Genomic DNA, 18,809 nt, shown 5'->3' with positions numbered 1-18,809 from the left:
GCCCTGCACTGATTTGGAGTCATTAGCTCACATGACCTGGAAGCTATTGAGCTAAAAGGCTAATATTTACATTAAAAAAAATCCTAAAAAATATGAGAAGTATTTAAATGGAATGAAAAAGGGGTGTGTCCTGATTAGGCAGTGTAGTACGATTGTCATGCACTGATTTGGAGAAAGGTTGATTATGACTCAACTATGACTAAGACTTTTTTGGAACTGCACAGTTTCATGAACGCCCATAGTTTCAGGAGGCCACAGTTTCCGGCTGCTGGTGCCTGAAACTGGATCATCGTTTCATGTTCATGTTGAAATTTCATGTTCATGTTTTCACGTTCAAATTTCATGTTCATGTTCATGCTGAAAACTGAAGGGTAGCAGTTTCAGGCGTGAACACCCGCAGTTTCATGAACACGGTGAGCACAGGTGACCGCAGTGTCAGGTTTGCAGTAAAAACTAAATCATACGTCCAGAAAACTGGATCATACGTTTGAAATTAAATGTTCATGTTTTCATGCTGAATTTCATGTTTTAGTTTTCATGTTTATGTTGAAAACTAAAGGGTAGCAGTTTCAGGCAGTTTTCAGCCGGGCTGGGTACCACAGAACATAGCACTTCAATTCTCATGGCTCATGATGGTTCTTTTTATTACATTTTAATACTTCACACATATTTTTCCAGGTCATGTGACCTAATGATGTGAAACTTGAAGCACTTGAACCACTCTGATAGTTTGAGGCTCAATAGCTTCCAGGTCATGTGACCTAATGACTCCAAATCAGTGCAGGACCTTAGTACTACACTGCCTAATCAGGATACGCCTCTTTTTATTCCATTTTAACACAACTCATATATATATATATATATATATTTTTTTTTTAATGTAAATATTAGCATTTAAACGGTCATTTGTTGACGGTCCCTAAATGAGACCGCGGTAGTTAAGAACGATGGGTCGGACATTGAACAAGCCGTGATCGTGCAGCTAATTTGACCGCAGTAGGAGACGGAGCCGTCATGAGGTGAGTGAACAGAGAGCGGCTTCAGTCTATTCTTGAAAAAATAATAGTTTGTTTTCACCTGAAAGGAAAACAGGTGAAAGTTTATTAGTTTATTAATCTGAAGGTTCATTGATGTTTTTCTCGTGATATTATTATGATTTTACTGCAGCTTTGTAGTTCCGACGTTATTTTAATGTTATCGTTGATGTTTTACTCACGTTTTACTTATTTATTAACGTTGTTATGATGTTTCATTCATGTGTCATTTACTAACGTTATTCTGAAGTTTTCTGATGTTTCATTATTGTACATTGTACGGAAGAGTATGAGGGCCACATGTAAAAATTATTAATTTTTTTTTTTTAAAGAAAATGGTTGAGCAAAATGTCATAATTCCGAGATTAAAGGCAGAAAGCGAATTCTGAGAAAAAGGTCATGTTCTGATATTAAAGTCATAATTCTGAAAAAGTCGTAATTCTGAGATTACAGTCATAATTCTTAGATTAAAGTCCTAATTCTGAGAAAAAAGTCAGAATTCTGTCATTAAAGTAATAATTCTGAGGAAAAAAATAATAATTCTGTTATTAAAGTGATAATTCTGAGGAAAAAAGTCAGCATTCAGACTTTTTCTGACCGTGTCTGACTTTAATCTCAGATTTCTGAGAAATTCTGAGAAAAAAGTCTTCAGAATTCATGCTGGGTTTTTTTTTGCATGTGGCTCTAATACTCTTCCAAAATATTGTGATATTACACTTTTTGGTTATCATAATAACCAGTGTTATGTCATTGACATCACTCACCCCTAATGTTACTCTGGCTTCACTCATATGTCAGCAGAGTGTGTGTCTCTCTGATAGTAGTTACATCAAGCCTGTGCGTTCCTTCAGGTGTCTTCTCGTCTCGTTCCTCGTTGCGTTTGTGGTCAAGGCTCAGATTCTGTCTCCGTCACAAATGTACGGAGGCTTCCAGTCACCAAACTTCCCAGAGCCGTATCCCAATGAGACGGAGCTGCGCTGGAATATCAGTGTTCCCCAAGGATTCCGCATCAGACTCTACTTCAGCCACTTTGACCTGGAGCCGTCCTACCTGTGTGAGTACGACTTTGTCAAGGTGAGAGCCCAGGGCATCATGGGAAGGGTTTGTCCTCTTTGTGATTCATGTCTCTTTCAGTGTCCTGTTCATAAAAGTAGGACATATCTGTCTGACGTCACACTTTCAGTTTTATAAAAATGTTACATCAGTGCAAACAAACACTACCTGACCTCCAGAGAGTCCAGACCTTAAGAGACACCAGACCCTGATAAACCACAAACCACCTCCTGAGAACAGAGACCTCCAGAGAGTCCAGACCCTGATAGACCACAGACATCCTGAGAACAGAGATCTGCTGAGAAACCAAACCATAAGAGACCACTGACTCTCATGGATCCAGACCTCTCAAGACTCCAGAACTGATACCCCACACCCTCAGTGACAGTAGCCAGTTAATGCCTAAACAAACCACAATTCAAATCATAGTCCTAAACTTAACCAGTTCCTCAGAGGTGAGGTTCTGCCTCGTTAGGATCAGATTTGGGTCTCTATGAGGACCACTGGTCCTGACAAGGTCAGTGTTTATGCCAAAGAAGATCCTACAGACTGACATAACAAATACGTGTGTGTGTGTTTGTGTGGTGGGTGGGGGGTGGACGTAGATTCTTTTTTCAGCTTCATGTTAGGCTTAAGGCAAGATTGTGTGTAAAAGAGAGAGCGAGAGAGAGAGACCTGCTGGTCATTGACTCTCAGTGTAAACTGTGCTGAACAGCAGATAAGACCGCAGCCTGATGGAGATAAAACAGGGTCTGCTTTCTGGTGGAGCTATGTGGTTATTGATAGCTAATATCATTCAAAACAATGTTAGGGGGCCCCTTATACCACAGGGTACAATCTAGCCTAATATAACATGTTATGGATAATTACATTTTTTTGTATTACTATTGATTGCCCAAAAGGTACTGGTATGGATTCCAAAATAAACCTCCATTAGAAAGCAGCGGCTGCTGAGCTTCATTCAGAACCTCTGACAAAGTTTCAGTGTCACGGCGATGCAGTGGTGGTTAACTGAGAAACCCTGGTTCATCTGCAAACAGGAAGTGACGTCACTTTTGCGTTTTTTATTTTTTTCTCCACTTGATAAGAGGTTGGGTATAAACGGCAATGAAAATGACATTTAATGTCAACAATTTTCTTTTTGTAGTTTGTTTAATTTTGTAAATGGTTCTTTTACATTTAAAGTATATCTGTATAAAAACATTTATACGTGTTATTATCTTCTTTGGGCTCTTCTTTGGGCTCTTTTCATCCTAAAGGTTACAGACCTCTGGTGTAAGTGAATGTACCTTTGACTGCTGCGTGGAAACATGACGCTGTTTCGTGTAAGAGTTGTTTTAAATTTTGGTTTGTTCTTCTTCTTCTAGTTCCTGAGCTGTTGTGTGTTTTGTGTAAATGTAGGCGGAGGCGGAGGGGGAGGTGCTGGCACTATTCTGTGGCAAGGAGGAGACGGACACAGAGGCGGTGCCCGCTCAGCAGGTCATCTCCTCGCCCAGAAACTCACTGAGCGTCATCTTCTCCTCCGACTTCTCCAACGAGCAGAGACACGCCGGGTTTGTGGCCCACTACAGCGCAGAGGGTGAGGATTAATGTCACACACACACAACTGTGATGTTTCCATGTGATCACCTGTTCAGGTGCTTTCACCACTTCCTGTGTCTTTCACTCTCAGATGTGGACGAGTGCAGCGACCGCAGCGACGAAGATCTGCTCTGTGATCACTACTGTCACAACTACATTGGGGGATACTATTGCTCCTGTCGCTATGGTTACCTGTTGCACACCGACAACCACACCTGCAGAGGTGAGTCCAAACAATTACATTACCAATGAGCCTCAGTTGCTGCTGCTGCTGCTGCTGTAATGCAACTCAGTACAATTACTACAATCACTGCAGAACTAGCAGTCGTCCCTATGCTTTCAGCAGTTTACACTTTTACAATCAGTCAGTCAGTTAGTTAGCAGGTTGTCAGTGATATTTCCATCAGTCACTGTTGTTTGACCTGTTCACTGTGTGTCAGAGCTTATCCAACATAATGAGCTTAAACATGTGAACTGTTTAACAGCAGAATAGAATTCCAGCAGCTGATCCAGTGTTTTGTGTGTCTGTTCAGTGTCTGGAATCTAACCCCTGTCTGACTGATAACAGCTACTGATTGGTGGTGAAAGTTTACATTTGTGGACGTATACACACACGCACGCCCACACACACACAATTGGTGTGAATGGGTGAATGACAAAAACTAAAAGCAGCTTTGAGTGGTCAGATCATTACACCTGACAGCAAAAAAGACAGACCAAAACATGGATTTCACTCTGGAAAATCCTCTCTCTCTCTGTCACTATGTCTCTCTGTCTCTGTGTTCAGTGGAGTGTAGTGACAGTGTGTTCAGGGAACGCTCAGGTGTTCTCACCAGTGTCGATTTCCCCGCTCCATATCCAAAGAGCTCGGACTGCTCATATCGTATTGAGGTGGAGCCCGGCTTCAAGCTCCGCCTCCAGTTTGACCCCAGCTTCGACATAGAGGACCACCCGGACGCCAGGTGTCCCTATGACTACATCAAGGTGGCAGAAAAAAAACACACACACACACACACACACAATCTGCACTCCTTACCAACCATCGGTGTGTGTTTGTGTCAGATCACAGGGGGCAGCACTGAGTTTGGTCCGTTCTGTGGAGATAAATCACCAGGAGTCATTGAAACGGAGAGTAATGTCGTCACTCTCGTCTTCCACAGCGACAACTCGGGAGAAAACCTGGGCTGGAGGATGACGTATACAGTCATAGGTTATACTCCTATTTATACTGTTTTATAGCCAAGGGTTATATATAATGTCTTAAATGCACTGTTTGTTGCATTATTTTGTCCTAACAGGAAGTCAGTGTCCTGTACCTGAGATCCCGTCCAATGCCCTGATAAATCCCATCCAATCAGATTATTCCTTCAAAGACTACATTGTGTTCACGTGTAAGCCTGGATACAAACTGCTGAAGGTGAGACGATGTTCACTATCTGACCTCCAGGTGTTGTCTTCTCTCTTCGAGCACTCAGGTGACCACTGCAGAGTAACAGAAGGCACAGAACACACACATAAATAAAAAAAATCAATGGGTTTGAAAAGTGAAGCTCAGTATTAACTCACTTGATTATAATGTCAGCAGTGGACGTAATGGTCTCTATTACTAGTTTTAGGTCTTCTCCAATACAACATGATGTCAATTTTGTAAAAGATGTTCCCATATAGAGGAAATATAGATGAGTGGACATGGCACATAACAGTGGACATAGAGAGCTGGCATCAACCTCCAAAATCTGTCACAAACCTCCCTTTGTCACCCCCTAGTGGTGAAGACTAGCAGCACATACTGTGTGAAATCATAACGTTTGAGACAAGAATGTCCTCTGGTTCATTTGATACACGTCCAACAACGGACACGTTAGAGACAGTGTCTCTTTCTTTCAGGATGCACAGTACCTAGACCATTTCCAGGTGGACTGTGGTTCTGATGGCTCCTGGAGCAGCCGTCCTCCTCAGTGTCACAGTAAGTGTCCCCCAGTGTCCTCTGAATGACAGGTTCACACACACAGTTGGGATCGTGGTCAGTCCGTCCGTCCTGCACCCACTGAAACTGTCTCTGTTTTTGTCTCTGTAGAAACAGGGAGGACGAGGAGGGGAAGACATGTGTCCGCTCTAGATTAGAGACAGGTCCCTGCTGCGGCCACACTCTGTTTGAGACGTCTCACAAACAATTTTTCATAAAAAAAAAGTTTTAATGCTCTCAGCACATGTCAGTTTTTATTTTAATCGACTGTAGTCCATAAAGATTTTCTTAGGTGCAGATGGTTTGTATATAAAGCTCATAACTGCTACAATAATAATGTAAAACAGTTATAAAATCAATCAACCTAAATAAGAGTTGACAACCATTCTGCTAATTCATGAAGTTTTCTTTCTTTCTCACACTGCTAACATTAAAGCAGAACTATGCAGGATTTTATCCTGAATTAACAGCTTCAGCTTCATTGTGATGGTTAAATGTCTTGTTGTGGGGAGTTTGGGGACCGTCACCACTCCCCTGTACCGTCTGTTAGCAGAAAACCAGCCTTGCAAGATCAGGAGGACACACACACACACACACACACACACTCTAGCCTTGATACCGGCTATAAGATCCAGATTTTTTACAGTGTTACTGCAAAGAGCCACATCATACACACGGGCACACATGAACATCCCCCCATCCCTTCCGCTCAATTTCTCTTTGTCTTTCTCTCTCCCTCACACACACAAAGAAAATCATGAAAAAAAAATCCCACAAACACATCATTTGATATGAACGTAAGAGCCACATGAAACTAGGCTCTGGAGCCACGGGTTGGCCAGGCCTGTTTTAGAAGTTTATCATGGCAGAGCTGGTGAAAAAGAAGCAGAGAAAACTGTTGTCAGAGGAAGCGAGGAAGAGAAAACAACTGTCTGACCGAGCGAGGGCCAACACATGAGTAAACAACGGACCGGCTTTTTTAGAATGGCGAGAATTTAAAAACACAGAAGCATGCTGAGTTTTTACCACAGTGAGAATGAAGTAGACGATAAATGGACAGACTATGAAACTGTAGGGGGAGCGCTGTAGAGAAGGAAGATGACCAGACTTGCTTAAACTATCCGTCGCTAACCTTTTGACCTTCTCAGTGTCAGTCAACGTGTCATTACAATAACCCAGTAGCTGCGTCACTCATTACACCGTCTTTTTTTATGATATGAAGATTTTGCCTGGATAAATGGAGGGCATTATTATTATTTTTATGATTATTATCGTTGTTATTTAGTTGCTGCAGCGTCTACACATGGATTTACAAACATGAATGTGTTTCATGTGCCGAGATGAAGAGTATAAACACCTCATCTTCATCATAGTCCTGAAAGCTCTTTGTCTCGGCTGACGGTTTCTCTGTGTCGCAGCGGTGGATTGTGGGAGTCCAAAGGTGGTCGACATGGCTGACATGGTGTTTGGTAACCATGACAACAGCACCCTGTTTGGATCAAATTTCACTTACATCTGCAGAGAGGGCACGTTTGACCCGAGCAACCGCAACAGTAAGAACATGAGTACTTGTCATTAATGATAGAGGTAAATGATATCACACATCAATTTATGACATGTGTCCTAATCATTCTTTTGTGTCGGTAAACCTGTGTGCTTGAATTTAGCCTTTGTAAAAAGTATGGAGAAAAGACAAAAACATTTGTGTGCATCTGTGTCATAGCTTCTTACACCTGTGGACAGAATGGAGAATGGACAAATTCAGAAGCCGGAAAAAAACTGCCAAATTGTCTTCTAGGTACCCGTCTGTCTCCTCTGTGTCTCTATCTTTTGTCCTTCATGTTGGACATAATCGTGACAAATAATTCAAAATGACCTGTGGACACAGACTGTCCTCTCCATGTGTCCCTCCAGCCTGTGGACATCCATCACGCACTCTCCCGGCTCAGGTGAAGCGTATCGTGGGTGGGCGGAGTGCAGAGCCAGGCCTCTTCCCCTGGCACGTACTGCTCAGTGTGGAGGACCAATCCCGGGTTCCAGAAGACCGCTGGTTCGGATCTGGGGCGCTGCTGTCTGAGTCCTGGGTCCTCACCGCCGCCCATGTCCTCAGGTCCCAGAGGAGGGACGCCAGTGTTGTCCCCGTGGCACCTGAGCATGTGAAGGTCAGAGAAGGAAAAATGTTGGAAATTATAAACGTGTGATGGGGATGATGACTCTCTTCATCTTTTAGGTCTACTTCGGTCTCCATGACACCCGAGACAAACATCAGGCCGTGAGTCGCTCAGTGGACGAGGTCATCCTTCATCCAGACTTCCAACCCAACAACTACAACAACGATATCGCCCTCCTGAGGCTCAGCAAGAGGGTGGAGTTTAACAACGTCACCCGCCCCGTGTGTCTGCCGTCCCCTGACAACAAGGTGAGTCATACTGTCCACAGAACACGAGGGACAGACATGTTAACAGAATCTCGACATTTTGTGAACATTTTAAGAAAATCGGAATGTTTTTAAAACTGATGATGTTTTGGAAAATCTACATAATTAAGGAAGTGTCTTGGTGTTTTTAAAGGTTAAGGTCATATTCAGATGAAAAGTGAACCATAATCATTTAATCAAACTTTACTCCTCCTCATTGTAGCCTGACCACTCCTCACCCCCTCCTAACTCCCTGGGAGTTGTTGCTGGTTGGGGAATCGCCAACCTCAATGCCTCCTCATCCTCGCTGACCTCTAACCCCACTCTGATGGCTGACCCTGGAGTGACCTCTGACCTCCTGCAGTATGTGAAACTGCCGGTAGTTTCCCAGGACGAGTGTCGCGCCAGCTACGCCTCGCGCTCCATCAGCTACAACATCACAGACAACATGTTCTGCGCTGGGTTCTTTGAGGGGGGGCGAGACACCTGCCTGGGTGACAGCGGGGGGGCGTTTGTCATGGAGAACCAGGTCACCCGGAGGTGGGTGGTGTTTGGGCTGGTGTCCTGGGGCGGCCCAGAGGAGTGTGGGAGTCAGCGAGTGTATGGTGTCTACACTCGAGTGGCTAAATATGTGGAGTGGATACAGGAACACGTTTAGACTGCCCCCTGGTGGTGAGACACATATGAGGACACATACATGTCCTCACCTAATTTCTCTCTGACATTCTCCTTTTTGTAAGCAGCCTGAACTAAACTAGTGTGAACTAGAAGATCAGGAGACATGAGGATGTATTAAGAGATATGATGACATGTGACTAGGTATGATTAGATGCCGACAATCATCATGTCTCCTAACAATAAATACAGCGGATGACTGTGGCAGCCTGCAGGGGGTGTAAACATCAAAACATTGCCTTAAAACTTTTTTGTACGTACGTTTTCTTTATTATCTATTATCTATTAATCATCAACACTCCACTGTATTTTTAAAAGACTTAAAAATGTTTTCGTCTCGTGTTACATTTATGGACTGTTGGGTTTATTTTACACTCCTTTATTCATCAAAATAAACACGTTTGCAAAACTGAGAGTTATTCATTGACATGATCACATCACATGTCAAATATGTTCATTTCACATGTCAATCACAAGGTCACATGCACAGCGAAAGACCTGGGGGGGGGGGGGGGGACTGTTCAGTAGACGGTGGGCAGTATGAGTTTAAGATTATAACACAATACTCCACCATGATATCACAATAAAGTTTTTCATGATGATATTTCACAGAATTTCAGAGTTTGTTTGGACATGGAATGTGGTGTGCTTTACAATAAAAACATATTTATGATGCAAAATAAATCTAATAAAACAGAATCTAAAATTAGGTAAATAACAAAATGTGAAAAACAAGCTCAAAACAAACAAGGAAGAGGAGGTCCATGTTTTAATCATAACATGATATAACGTGGTGGGCTGCATGTAATTGATTGGGGGCCCACATATGGCCCACGGGCCATGAGTTTGACATCTCTGGTGAACAGTATTTGAAATTATACATGATAAAAATCAGCATACTGCCTCTCAGGTCAAACACCAGCTACTGCATTCAAATTTTAACATTGGCTGTTTGATCCACTCTTGCTTCACTGGAACACGCTTTGTTACCATCTTATCCAATCAGCGCGAAGCTTGTTGTCCCAGACTCCTCCCTCTTTTAAAACGCTGGAGGTGTCACTTCATTACATTCTCTCTCTCCACCAGTGGAAGCACAGTGTGAGTTGAGAACTGGTGTCAAATTCACTACCAGACTCACGCCCCTGCATCTCCCTCACTCAGCTCTCAGCTCGCTTTTTGGCATTTAAAAAAAATCAGGCATTGGGCAGAGTTTGCCTGATTTGGAAACTCCTAACATGGAAATGGGTGGATGACAAAATGTATATAGACCTAAACTAAAAAACTAATGAAGTAGTATTAGCAACAGAGCCACCACTAGAGTGGGCTATCCAGTCAATCATTAATCATTTAATCCAGCATGTTTACATTTCCTATTTATTCAGGTTTGTTCATTAACATGCTCTGTCCCTGTCAAATAAACCAGTAACAAAAAAACACATTATTACACCATGTTATCAAACATAAATGTATTTACAGTCATTTGAAATAAACACAACAGTCAATGATTATAGTATAGTATAGTTTTTGGTTGGATCAGCTACATAAAATTCAAACGTGATTTAATGTTGAATGATTAATGAGACATCAGTTTGCTTCGGGCCTCATCAGTTTTCAGTGTCAGTCTTCCTCTTTCAGCTCGTGGTTCCGTTTAGATCCACTCTCTCCATGGTGTCTCTTATCCAACTCAGGTAGTTTCCCAGGCGGGTATAAACTCCGTACTTCCCCTGAGCAGCACATCTTTCTCCCCAGCTAATTATGCCGGTCAAAAACCAGGTTCCTCTGTAGTTCACCACAAAGGGTCCTCCACTGTCACCACTGCAGGCGTCCATGCTCTTGTCGAGGTAACCGGCACAGAACATGTTGTCTGTGATCACCTGCAAAAGGCACACAGCACATGCCAGGTTTGGTCACACACATCATGAAAAAACATGACAAGAAAACGTAACTGTATAGTAAAACAAAAGCTTTGTGAAAACATTTTTGAAAATGTCACATTGTAAAAAGTTAAACATTTTATCAGTACAATAACATTTTATTTAGTTCCTCATAACTGAGCAGTGATTTGAGAACATGTGCTCGTGTTCTTCACAGTGTGTGAGCTGATCACCTGATCAGTGGAGGCAGTGCACGCTTTGTAACTGACCACCGGGAGCGTCACCTTCCTTAGGAAGCGTGACGACCTGCCCAAGTACCGAGTGAGACCCCAACCTGACGCCACGCCCCAGGTGCCTTCCTGAGAACACACACACACAGGGATTTACACAGCTATTCTTCTGAGGACACTGCATTGAATTCTGTTCATTTTGACAACCTGAGCAGCGACCTACCCCCAACACAACACAAATAAGTTAACGTGTACATATATATATGTATATATATGTATGTATATATATATATATATATATACGCTATAATGACTTTTCAGTATAATTTCTTAATCCTTTTACTGGAACACATTCAGAAAATACAGGAAACACATATGCAGTTTCAAAACAAAACAGCTTTTACAGGTCATCAAAGTGTCAATTATTTAGTGTGACATACCCTTGCACTTGAATAAAAGCATAATATATAGATCAATTAATCTGTCGATTGTTTACATTTGCTCCGTAAAATATCATAAAATGTTGGAAAATGTTGATCAAACCAGGAAGTGATGATGTTCTCGAATGTCTTGTTTTTGTCCACAAACCAAAATTGTTCAGTTTTAAAGATTCCTTTGTTACATGGAAGAAGAAACCAGAAAATATTCACATTTAAGAAGCAGAAAATGAAAACATAATTGTTTGAGCCCTAAGCATGACCCTGCCTCTCTTAAACCTGGAGTGGAACCCTAATTAATGTTATTAGTAGAAACCTGTGTCTGTGTTTGTCATTGCTTGTTAATATAGAGAAGACCGACTTTCAGTCACATCATTCCAATATTTTACCCTCAGCAAGTACTTGGACAGGTGGTTGTCGGGGAGACAGGCCGGGACAGCAGTGGGACCTCTGCGGACAGGCTGAGCAAGGAGCACGAGAGCAATATCACTGTCGAAGGTGAAGGAGTGAAAATGAGGATGAACGAAGACTTTCTGAATCTTTATCACTTGCTCGTCTTCATCAGGACGCCGCTTATCATAGTCTCCTATAGAGATGGAGACACAGAGAGATGGAGGACAAACAGGTTGTGGAATATTTCATTGAATGGAAGCAACACAGCGAATGTCGCCATCTGGGAAATTGTTGAATAACGTGTATTAAGTGTGAAAATAACACACTCACTGCACAAAATATGTCATATAAATAACACAATAATAAATGCATAACCCTAACCCTAACATAAAGCTAATTTTAACCTAAAATCAGGTCTTAATCCTTAAAAAGTCCTTTGAAGTTTGGAAGACCTGCTAAAATGTCCTTATTTTCCCACAATATCCCCACTTTTTTAGTAGTTTTTGTCCTCACAATCACATATATACAAATACACACACACACCTATGGTAACGTAGTCTGTAGACTCTTCGAAGCAGTGAGCAGCTGAGATGACCCAATGATCAGAGACCAGAGTTCCTCCACAGAAACCATAACCGTCAGACCTGTGAAACAGAACCTGACACAAATACACACTATTCACCAAAGAGTTGAAAGAAGAAAAAAAAAGGAATGTTTTTAGCTCACAAGGACACAGCAGCTGCAGGTCTACTGCTGCTTTAATTGGTGATTTTGTGTCAGTGTGAGGTAAATCTGAAAAAAGGATTTTAAACACCAAAGTCACAAAATGAATATAAATTACTGATTTTCTCCATTCATTTTGCTGCGATAAAGCAGTAAAGGTATTCTAGCCTTAAGCTCAAGAAGAATTTTCTGAAATCTGTTGTTAAAGAGATGTCAGCTCTAACGATGTGCCAAAAGTTCACAACAACACACACTTAAAAAAAACCGGAACTATCCCTTTAAACCCATCGTTAAGTCTCCTCACCTGCCAGGGACTCCCCCCTGGTGTTTCCAGATCTCCACCCACAATCCGCAGATCGACGCCGCCTCCTTGCTCCACCCGAGTCTCAGCTGTGCTGTTTCCAGTTGTGTTCACTGTCGTCCTCTTGTCCTCTTTCTCCGTGAGGTTCAGATGAACATCCCAGTCCTCTGTGCTGTTGTCCTCTGTCCTCATGGTAGCATTGTCCCGAAGAGAGCGTCCTTGGTACCATGTCTGTATCCGTTGAAGACCACACGGGAAAGACACTGGAGGGGGACAACAGACAAAGACAGTTCTGAACAGGTTCTCTTTGTCAGTGGATACAGTGTAACTGTGTGGTACTGTGAGGGCTGCAGAGGTCCACTAGAATCAGGGCCGCTCCAAGCCTTTATGGGGCCCTAAGCATGGTCCATGCAGACAAACATAAACACACCTCCATTTTAAGTCCCCTGACTGCACATGCTTCATGTAGCCGGATACTTTCCAATCCAGTGGGTGGCAAACTCTTGTTTTAGTCAAAAGTTAAGTATATGCGAGAAGGTGCACTGGTGCCCACAACAACTCAACAAAATGTCACTTTTGGAATGAAATGTGAGATCAAGTACGCGCAAGTTGTAAATGTGAAATAGTTTTCCACGGACGTAGAAAAGCCCTGATTCTCACCAGCTTCGGAACAACTCTGTCCGTCAGAATCCAGTTTGAATCCGTCGGCACAGCCACACTGCACTCCAGCGCCCCCTGGCAGGTCGGTGCAATACTGCAAACACTCTCCATTTTTATAGCGACACTCCAACACCTCTGCAACACAATCACAGATCACACATCAAGGCTACAGGTTTTCTGCTTTATTGATTGCCCAAGATTCTGGTTTTGGTTTTGGTGTTTACCCAAGTGGCAAGTCTTGCCATGGTACTGTGGAGGACAGAGACACAGGAAGTTCTCTTGCTCCATAGTGCAGATGCCACCATTCAGACACGGGTTGGTCCGACAGGGGTTCAGCTCTATGACATAAAGAAGCGACACTTGAAAGCAGCACGACTCAATCATATGTGGTTTTACATTTATTTCAGATTGAATATTCACTTGATGAAACACTGTTGAATAAAATGCTGTCGATGCAGTTTCTTACTAAAGTGCTGTTTATGAATCACTGCTCTACGCCGATGATACTCTATTTTATTATATCATTATTTTTTTTGTTATCTTTATTAAATATAAAAGTTGATATTTTGAGGAAACAAAATCATAACCAAAGTGGGAATAACTGCCACAACTGAGCACTTAGGGACTGCAGCTCCGCTAATAGCCTCTAGATGCAGGTTTGAGAACCATAAACAAGCAGCAGAAGGTGTAAACAATGAGGATAAGGATGTACTTACGTGTGTATCTGTACCAAAACTCGAGCTGTGGACAAAACAGTGACAATGAAACACCTGCTGTGACCTCATACAGACACACATGCTTTATTTTTCTCTCATTACCATGGTCTCTTTGGTCTGGAAGATCTCTAGCGCCTCCTCCTGGGAGCACATCTCCTCATAACATTCCCGCTCCAGGTTTCCAGGTAATATCTCCTCGAAGAGGGCGTTAGCACGGCGCCTCCTAGTGGAGGAGCGAAGGATCTGACCCGCTGAGGGAGGGTCCAGGAACACTGAGGAGCAGGAGGAGCAGAACTGTGTCAACCTGTGTCTGTTCATTACCAGGTCTGTCTCACCTATACTGTCTGTCTGCCTCACCTGCGCAGTGGATGATGTCATAGCAGAGCAGCAGACTGCAGACAGTCACGGTCAGAGGTGACATCATCGTCTTTGTCTCTGTGGATAAAAGAGAAGAAAGTCGAAGACATTTACAAACCAAACATGTGAGACAGAAAATGCTGCACAGCAATCTGTTCATATTGTTTTTGAACGTCCACCCGTCCTACCTTCCCCTTCCTGTTTACACCTGTTTGTCTCCCACCGTCTCTTTCTGTTGTCCTTTGTTATCTCCTAATATCCCCTGTTGTGTCCCCTGCTACCCCCTGCTGTCCTCTTTAGTCTCTTGACGTCTCCTTGCGGTCTCTTGGTATCTTGTGTTGTCTCTTGGCATCTCCTAATGTCCCCTGATGTCCTCTTTTGTAACCCAAATATCCCCAGAGAGAACATACAGTGACTGCTTTGTTGTAAAATGGATGACTGGGACGAAGTTGATCTATCGATCGTTTGACAAATATTGACACAGAGACGTCACAGCTGAGAGGACGACATGAGATGACTGTGCTGACATAACAGGAAATGATCAACTGCTGTAGAGGACATCACGCAACGTCTATTACTGTTATGACATCCAGAGAAATGTGTAAAAAGACTGGGGGTATTGATTTTTTCTGTGACACTGTGACACGTCATCCTGTATGGAACCATACAGGACATTTTTTCCTTAGATTGTAGTGAGTGGATCCATCACCTGTGGAAATATTCTTTGGCTCTATCTTTGGAAGAATTTCCCATGAAATTAGAACTTTTATTTCACTGGTTCAAACTCTAGGACTTTGCACGACCAGCCCATGACATCCACACATTCTTTATATACAAATACAGCTTCTCGTGTGTTTTATCATTATGAACTACAGTCTATGGTGTAATCATGGGTCCCATATTAGATTTACACAAATGATGTCAAATTTGTCAAACCTTAAACAAACACCAGTTCATATATAAATTGACCAATGTCTTTTTGCTGTAGCAAGGCTTCATCTTGAGCTGGGGAAAACTTAGAGTGTCAGATTAACACAATTAATGGGGATTGTGTACGTCACTCAAAGGTTCCCCCAGCTTTTAACCCGTCTGGATTCAAACCAGCAAAGGTCCCTTTGCACTAGGCCATGGACTGCCACTAACACTTTCAAAGATATTTCATGTTTATCCATTTACAAAACTTCATTGTCACTATACCTGCAATTATTTATGTCCTCTCATGATTCCCTGTGGTCGCCTGTGAAGTCGGAGCACCTAGGGATGTCGCAGTCGCCGCAGTCCCCACACTCGCAAGATATGACCATGGAGGCAGAGGCCGCATCGAAGCAGGATATGAAAACTCTACAGAATTACAAAAACAAGTGGCAGAAGGAGACAAATTAACAAGCCGGTACAAGACAAAGAGGGCAAGCTGCTTGCAACAAAGGAAGAACGAATGGAACACCACACACCCCCACCAGACCCACCGGAAGTTGAACCTCAAACAGAATTGCTTGATATACACACCGGACCACCAAGCAAGGCAGAGATTGGTAAAACCATCAAATCACCGAATGGTAAAGCTGCAGGACTGGATGGTATATACCCCCTGAAGCTTGGAAAGAGACTGTCTGTTGAAGTCCTCCACCCACTCCTTAGCAGAATATGGCAAGAAGAGAAGATACCCCTAGACTGGAAGAAAGGTACCATCATTAAGATACTGAAGAAAGGAGATTTGACTGCAACCCTGAGAATTATAGTTGAATAGTCCACAGAATTCAACTCACAACTGTATGCTGTTTTTGTAAACTACGAGAAGGCCTTTGACTCAGTTAACAGGACCACACTATGGAACATCCATGCCAACTACAGAACCCCCACAAAGATCATCAACATGATTAAAGTTTTCTACACTAACTTTCAAGCCCAGGTAGCACACGAGGGAGATCTGACGGAGCCTTTCAACATGACCACAGGGGTGTCTCTTAAGCCCTCTGCTCTCCATAATCACACTAGACTGGGTAATGAGGGAGACCACAAACGAAGCAAGGACAGGGATACAGTGGACACTGATTGACATGCTAGATGACCTGGACTTCGCAGATGACCTCGCCCTCCTGAGCCATAGTATCAGCCAGATGAGAGAGAAAATGGGGAAACTAGAACACAACTCGAACCGAGTAGGACTGTCAATGAACGCAACAGAAACAAAAGAAATGCAGGTCAAAACAGCTGGGAAGGCCAAACCTGTGTGCTGCAGAGGAACAGAGCTGGAGACAGTGGAGGAATTCACTTATCTCGGGAGTGTCATGGAGGGGAAGGTTCATCTCCAAAGAAACCAAACTACGGATCCTCGAATCAAATGTAAAGTCCATCCTGCTGTATGGATGTGAAACGTGGGGCCTGGCACAACTTAACATCAAGAAACTCCAAAACTTCATTAACTCAAGACTACGCTATATCATTGGAATCTGGTGGCCCAGGAAGATCAATAATCAAGACCTACAAGAGAGAACAGGCCAGGAACTGGTGGAAGTCACCATTAGAAAGAAGGAAATGGAGATGGATAGGCCACACCCTACGAAAGCCTCATACATCCATCACTAGATCTTCCCTTGAGTGGAATCCTCACTGGAAGAGGATTAATGCCTAATGCCTCATGATTCAGGTTCAATTAATCTTTAATAATTCAACTACCTTAAGTTTGATTTTGTCAGAATAAAACTAAAGATATCTGAAACTGCAATTAAGGCGGGTCATGATCGAAGCAGATTATTGGTATTTATGAAGGGAAATCCCACTAACATTAATGTAAAAAGCCGTTTTTTTGGTTTAAAATGTACATTACAGATGTTGAAAAGTTAACTGTATAGACAGAATTAAAGTCAGAATGAATTACAGATAGCTTTGTTTAAATAACTCCTCACCATGAAATATGACTATTTGAAATTACGTTGATTATATTGTCTCCTCAGTCTTGACTCCTGTTGACAGCTGGAATCATGACTGCAGTTACTGCATGAATGTGAGTCTGTGAAGAGGCATGACTGTACTTGATCTTGAGCTTTAGATCCTCGCAACCGCTGAGAATGCACCTCACTCTCGTGTTCTCCTCGCTCAGCATATATCTCGATTGCCTCTCTGTCTCCTTGTTGAGGTGGGGAAAAAAAACTATTTAGAACAGTTTAACAAATACATCTTGAAAAAACAACAAAAACCAGTTACATACGTTACAATCCCTGATACATACGAAGCAATCAACGAATAACTTACCTGATGCAGCTGAATTTCTTATCTTTGATGCTTTGAAACAAACGGATTCTTGTAACTTGCACATTTCGAAAAATACAAACAGGTTTATGTTGTGGTGTCACGTCCTGTTTCAGGGAGAGGTAATTTACTTATTTGTGACACAAACACACCTCGTTGTTGTTTAAAGGGTTTATTTACCGTTTGTTGACAGTAAACATGTAAAAGAGAACTGAATAGCAGACTGTATTTACATTGACGGCCCAGCAGGGGGCATATGTACACACAGAGGTATGACAGCTACAGTATCATTAACATAAATTATCTAATAAATACATAGGACGGATCAGACGCAGTGGTCCTGTAACATCAGGCGGTGAAGCGCCGCCCTCCAGCAAGGCACTAACATGGTGGAGCACAGCAAACGCTAACGGGCGTTAGCACGCTATGACATTAACAACTGGACACAAACATCTGTCGACGACCTAAATAGTTAAAAAGATCAGCTTCCAGATGCACAGCATGTTGTTGATGATGATGTCATACAATGTTGATTAACAATGTGACCGTCAATGGGACTGAAAACAACGTAAACACAACACACAGATCAGAACGTGAACCTGATTATCACATCACGTTATTTTCGTCTGTTCACACGTCGACAAACACAATACAACAAAACTCGTGGGACCTCTACTATGAAGCGAGTTCAACACACCCAGGATATGTTACCACTCGTCAGGTTTGACTGGAATTAACAATGGACTTCTAGATAATGGATAAAAGCGAACACAGTTGGAACAAGGGCCTTTTTGCATGGAGTTTGCATGTTTTCCCCCATGTGTGCCCGGGTTTCCTCCCACAGTCCAAAAACTGGGGATTAGGTCAATCGGACACTCTAAACTCACCATAGGTGTGAGTTTGAGAGTGGATGGTTGTTTGTCTCTGTGTCCCTGTGATGGACTGGTAACAAACAATTTCCCCCCTGGGGATTAATAAAGTATTCTGATTCTGATTTCCAGGGTGAACCCTGCCTTTCACCCTATGTCAGCTGGGATTGGCACCAGCGCCCCCCCACGACCCTCATGCGGAGGATAAAGTGGTAGAAGATGAATGAGTGAGTGATAACCGATGCACCCAAACTCGTTAATAACCCTAGGTTTCC

The 18,809-nt window shown here is 42.7% G+C and overlaps 2 protein-coding genes across 7 annotated transcripts; one reads left to right on the top strand and one right to left on the bottom strand.

Annotated features, from left to right (window-relative positions):
- The first annotated feature begins 932 nt into the window (after window positions 1-932).
- On the top strand, window positions 933-9,232 carry masp1 (MBL associated serine protease 1). Of its 3 annotated transcripts, none has more exons than XM_058633052.1 (13): window positions 933-1,019; window positions 1,886-2,088; window positions 3,489-3,666; window positions 3,760-3,891; window positions 4,456-4,652; window positions 4,731-4,878; window positions 4,967-5,085; window positions 5,556-5,634; window positions 7,053-7,187; window positions 7,358-7,432; window positions 7,549-7,796; window positions 7,865-8,053; window positions 8,274-9,232. In XM_058633052.1, the coding sequence occupies exons 2-13, from the start codon at window positions 1,996-1,998 to the stop codon at window positions 8,706-8,708; spliced, it is 2,028 nt and encodes a 675-aa protein (XP_058489035.1). In that variant the 5' UTR covers window positions 933-1,019; window positions 1,886-1,995; the 3' UTR covers window positions 8,709-9,232. The 3 variants fall into 3 exon arrangements, with proteins under 3 accessions (XP_058489035.1, XP_058489034.1, XP_058489037.1); XM_058633051.1 differs by having other exon boundaries at window positions 1,886-2,108; XM_058633054.1 differs by lacking the exons at window positions 7,053-7,187; window positions 7,358-7,432; window positions 7,549-7,796; window positions 7,865-8,053; window positions 8,274-9,232 and adding an exon at window positions 5,746-6,006 and having other exon boundaries at window positions 1,886-2,108.
- Window positions 9,233-9,481: 249 nt separating this feature from the next.
- LOC131462125 (coagulation factor X) lies at window positions 9,482-18,447 on the bottom strand. Of its 4 annotated transcripts, none has more exons than XM_058633082.1 (13): window positions 17,323-18,447; window positions 15,868-16,087; window positions 15,614-15,757; window positions 14,417-14,494; window positions 14,162-14,331; window positions 14,060-14,084; window positions 13,568-13,681; window positions 13,344-13,478; window positions 12,687-12,946; window positions 12,203-12,317; window positions 11,656-11,852; window positions 10,833-10,958; window positions 9,482-10,599 (listed from the first exon to the last, which is right to left on the bottom strand). In XM_058633082.1, exons 4-13 carry the CDS (start codon window positions 14,481-14,483, stop codon window positions 10,357-10,359), a joined length of 1,452 nt encoding a protein of 483 aa, XP_058489065.1. In that variant the 5' UTR covers window positions 14,484-14,494; window positions 15,614-15,757; window positions 15,868-16,087; window positions 17,323-18,447; the 3' UTR covers window positions 9,482-10,356. The 4 variants fall into 4 exon arrangements, with proteins under 4 accessions (XP_058489065.1, XP_058489068.1, XP_058489066.1 ...); XM_058633085.1 differs by having other exon boundaries at window positions 15,923-16,087; XM_058633083.1 differs by lacking the exon at window positions 17,323-18,447 and adding an exon at window positions 16,643-17,004.
- Window positions 18,448-18,809: the final 362 nt, after the last annotated feature.

This window comes from Solea solea, chromosome 7 (assembly GCF_958295425.1).
Source record: "Solea solea chromosome 7, fSolSol10.1, whole genome shotgun sequence".
Lineage (NCBI taxonomy): Eukaryota > Metazoa > Chordata > Actinopteri > Pleuronectiformes > Soleidae > Solea > Solea solea.
This window is presented reverse-complemented; position numbering and strand designations above follow the sequence as displayed.

What these genes read in the sequence shown, in the direction of transcription:
- masp1 (XM_058633051.1), top strand. An exon ending in CGACAACCACACCTGCAGAG is followed by an intron (nt 3,892 to 4,455) that starts GTGAGTCCAAAC and finishes CTCTGTGTTCAG; the next exon opens with TGGAGTGTAGTGACAGTGTG. An exon ending in ACTGCCAAATTGTCTTCTAG is followed by an intron (nt 7,433 to 7,548) that starts GTACCCGTCTGT and finishes GTGTCCCTCCAG; the next exon opens with CCTGTGGACATCCATCACGC.
- LOC131462125 (XM_058633082.1), bottom strand. Translation starts at nt 14,483, where the DNA reads ATGATGTCACCTCTGACCGTGACTGTCTGCAGTCTGCTGCTCTGCTAT. An exon ending in TCCAGACCAAAGAGACCATG is followed by an intron (nt 14,085 to 14,161) that starts GTAATGAGAGAA and finishes TTTTGTCCACAG; the next exon opens with CTCGAGTTTTGGTACAGATA. An exon ending in TGTCCAAGTACTTGCTGAGG is followed by an intron (nt 10,959 to 11,655) that starts GTAAAATATTGG and finishes GTGTGTTCTCAG; the next exon opens with GAAGGCACCTGGGGCGTGGC.